Source organism: Lycium barbarum, chromosome 7 (assembly GCF_019175385.1).
Source record: "Lycium barbarum isolate Lr01 chromosome 7, ASM1917538v2, whole genome shotgun sequence".
NCBI lineage: Eukaryota > Viridiplantae > Streptophyta > Magnoliopsida > Solanales > Solanaceae > Lycium > Lycium barbarum.
In genome coordinates this window covers 96029509-96033055 of record NC_083343.1, presented here as the reverse complement: position 1 = coordinate 96033055, position 3547 = coordinate 96029509, and the positions used below count along the sequence as shown (strand labels likewise).

The 3547-nt window shown below is 34.0% G+C and overlaps 1 protein-coding gene across 1 annotated transcript; it reads left to right on the top strand.

The window, feature by feature from the left end:
* Nucleotides 1-999: 999 nt before the first annotated feature.
* Nucleotides 1000-2936, top strand: LOC132601626 (F-box/FBD/LRR-repeat protein At1g13570-like). The gene is made up of 3 exons (XM_060314704.1): nucleotides 1000-1851; nucleotides 1949-2092; nucleotides 2637-2936. Exons 1-3 carry the CDS (start codon nucleotides 1000-1002, stop codon nucleotides 2934-2936), a joined length of 1296 nt encoding a protein of 431 aa, XP_060170687.1.
* Nucleotides 2937-3547: the final 611 nt, after the last annotated feature.

Sequence of the window (3547 nt, the reverse complement as noted above, 5' to 3'; positions counted from 1 at the left end):
GCGTATTTTGTTCTTTCTGTTGGAACTTTAATTTTCTTCCTTTTATATACTTGTCCTTTTTCCATTCAAACGAAGTGGTAAGAAAATTTCCATAACTTATTTCTATCATTCTTTTTCCTTTATATGGTACTGTTAATGGAATATTTTGCGCATACTTAGAAGATTTACAGGATAATTAACATTTAGTATAAGTGATTGTATTACTACCATATATGTATCCTAGTATTACTTATTTCTATCATTCTTTTTCCTTTATATGGTACTTGTTATGGACTATTTTGCGCATATTTAGAAGGTTTACAGGATAATTAGCATTTAGTATAATTGGTTGTATTACTACCATATATGTATCCTAGTATTCATTGCATTCCCATTCTTTGTATTCTAATGTTATTATGATTGTTCTATAAATACCAAAATATATTTAATTGTACTCATTGTCTCTAATTTTCTTCCTTTTATTTGTTGGAATACCAAATAAAACTCCTCTAAAGCCTAGCACCTCTCTATGACTTCCAGCTCCAAATATGTAAGAGCTGGAACTGTTAGAGACGTATGAATAATTATTCTTTCCACATAGGTAATCAGGCTCAAAAGAAAATTAAAAAAAAATAAAACAGGCTCAACGGGTTTTACTGAAGAAGGTAAGATATTTTCAGCCGCTATACATTACGTCAATATTGATCAGTACCTTTTGTTTATTGTTTTTGTTTTCTTTTCTTTCTAACTTGTTTTGTTGTGTCTCTTTTGACTTGGTTAATGGGATTTCAGTTGGATTGTGTCTTTCAATTATGCAACTAGTATTAGCTTTTGGGACAGAGTTGTAGTATACGTCTACTCCTATGTTTTAATTGGTTCACTCTTAAATTGCTTTCTTTACTTTTTTGTTACTGATGTAATCAGGCATTTATTACTATATTGTGACCTTTTTATTTCTTGGAGTTATTTTTAATGTTTCAGCAACAAAAATATCCTGCTCTAGCCCTGCAGACTGTAGTAATGGAAGACATGCTTAGCCAGTTGCCAGATGACGTTCTTGTATCAATTCTTTCAAAGTTGACATTGAAAGAAGCAGTGCTTGCAAGTTGTCTTTCAAGTCGATGGCGCTATATTTGGACACATGTCACACGTCTCAACTTCGACCTTCCGAGGCAGGAGTTGGAGGGGTATTATACAGAGTTTGGCAGAGAGGAATCATTGAGGCATATCAATTTGGTTAATCATGTTTTGGGTTTGCACAAGTCTTCTCTTTTAGAAGAATTCATTGTCGCTTCTCCTTTTTATACTAGTTTTCAATGTGAAGTTGATAAGTGGCTTAAATTTGCATTATCTACAAAAGTCCAAAGCCTTAAGATAAAATTGATCCCTCAAGAATGGCGACAGTTCGTCCCCATTAATGCTTGTTTGGATTTAAAGAGGTTCCTGGACTTGTCGTCCTCGCCAATATTTGGGTTTAAATATCTCAAAGTGCTGACTTTAGACGGTCTTGATGTGGATAGTCAAGTGGTCAAGATTTTCCTTTCAAGCTGTCCCCTTCTTGAACAATTATCAATTCGAGAGTCTACCCAATTGCAACATCTGGAAGTTGGACCTTCCTTTAAGTTGAAGCATTTGGAGATATTTGACTGCGAAATAGATTATCTAGAGATCTGTAATGTCAATCTTGTCTCTTTCAGTTTCACTAGAAATAGCGGGAACAAAACAAAATTGCTTCTAGAAAATGTTTCTTCGGTTGTTCATCTTCATATTGCGGTTTACCTTGAATCGCTGCATAGACTCATCGACTTAATTACACCGAAATTTACTCAACTAGTGAAGCTTTCACTTGAAGTAGATCCTCCCCAGTTTGAGGTAAGCAATTTCCCCCCTTCCATAAAGAACAAAAGAAGATTCTTGTAATGTGGTGTCCTTTTTTCACTCTTCTTTCGGTTTATTTTAACTTTTTCAGGGTCTCGGTTATTATCATTCTTTTCCAAAATTCAACAATCTCAAATGGCTTATAGTGTTCTTTAAAGACGCTCTTGATAGCACTATCCTTGAAGTCACTCCACTTCTGCAGGCATCTCCGTACCTGCAAACGTTCGAGATCAAGGTAAAGGTTTATTCTTTTTAGTATGTCTACCAATGCTGCTCGTCCATTTCAAAGGTGGACAATTTCCATGCGCAAGAAAACCCAACTTTCTCTCTCTTTTTTTTTTTTTTAGGACTTATTTATCCCACGTCGTTTACATTTTCTTTCATCTTTTATTTTTATTATAATTTTCTTGAAGCACATTAATTAGAAATGTATTATTTTTTAATGCATTATAATTAGATATGCTCTGTTAGTTTTTATCTGGTGTCCAATCATTAGGACTCGATGAGTCTTGAGACTAAATGTTATCTGTCATGTCTTGTTTTTGTACTTCTCCAATCTCCCTGGAAACTAATGTTGCATGTTTGCGGAGGAATCTAGTACTGTTATAGGATGTGATAATACTGTATCTGATGAAAGATTGAGGGATTAGTATAATCTAAACATTGTCAAATTAACTAATATTCTTTAATATACACATTTAATTTCTTATTCAGATTTTGAAGGGACGAGTTACCCCACTATATGAGGATAATGTATTATTATTTTTCCCGTTTTTCAGATTAGATGGACTAATACAAGGATCTTTCAAGGATCTATTCCGCAACTATTTCGGCAAAATACGTATCAACATCTCAAAGTGGTCAGATATGTAGGTTATCTCGGCAGTACAGCTGATAAGGAACTTATAACTTACCTTGTTAAAAAATCTTTAGCACTTGAGAAAGTCATCGTTATTCCATGCGATCATTCATCCTACTCAAGGAAGAAGAGTTTCAAAGTTGAGCGAAGATCAAGAAGCCGTGCTTGGCGGCAGCTACAAGGAATAGTTCCCAAGGAAGTCGAGCTGATGATACTTTAAATCACCTTCTCCTTCACAAGTCTCAAATTATTGATTTTTCCCCCTTTTTCCTCCTCGTCGATTATGCTTCGAAAGTCATTATTCTTTTCTTGTTGTATCGCTTTTTGAGGTTCAGTCGTAGTTAGTGCAGCTAATCTACTTATGTTCATCTTAGTCAATTTAATACATTGATGAATAGCCTGGAGCATTATTTGGCTGCAATCATTTGAGTTCTTCTACTACATATACACTAGTTGTCCTTTTCTTTTTGGGATAGTAGACACAAAGGGGGAGCGATGTATATGGATCGGGTTGGTTCGGATTTTTTAAACACCAAATCAAATCAATTGCGTCGGGTTTTTAATTTATACACCAAACCAAACTAATAAAATTCGAGTTTTTCGACCTCGGGTTTTTTCGGGTTATTCGGTTTTCTCGGATTTTTCGGGTTTTTTCCGGGAATAGTCTTGATACAAAACATATAACTTTTACTTCAAATATTTCTTTAGTTCTAGTAAGATACAACTATATAATTAATGTGTTTCTTAAGAAAATAACACAAAAGGTTAGAAGAGTGAGGACATTGTATTACAATATTCAACAAAAGCTAATAAAATCAGTTAAAATAAATA

What these genes read in the sequence shown, in the direction of transcription:
- LOC132601626 (XM_060314704.1), top strand. Translation starts at nt 1,000, where the DNA reads ATGGAAGACATGCTTAGCCAGTTGCCAGATGACGTTCTTGTATCAATT. An exon ending in TAGATCCTCCCCAGTTTGAG is followed by an intron (nt 1,852 to 1,948) that starts GTAAGCAATTTC and finishes TAACTTTTTCAG; the next exon opens with GGTCTCGGTTATTATCATTC. An exon ending in TGCAAACGTTCGAGATCAAG is followed by an intron (nt 2,093 to 2,636) that starts GTAAAGGTTTAT and finishes CCCGTTTTTCAG; the next exon opens with ATTAGATGGACTAATACAAG.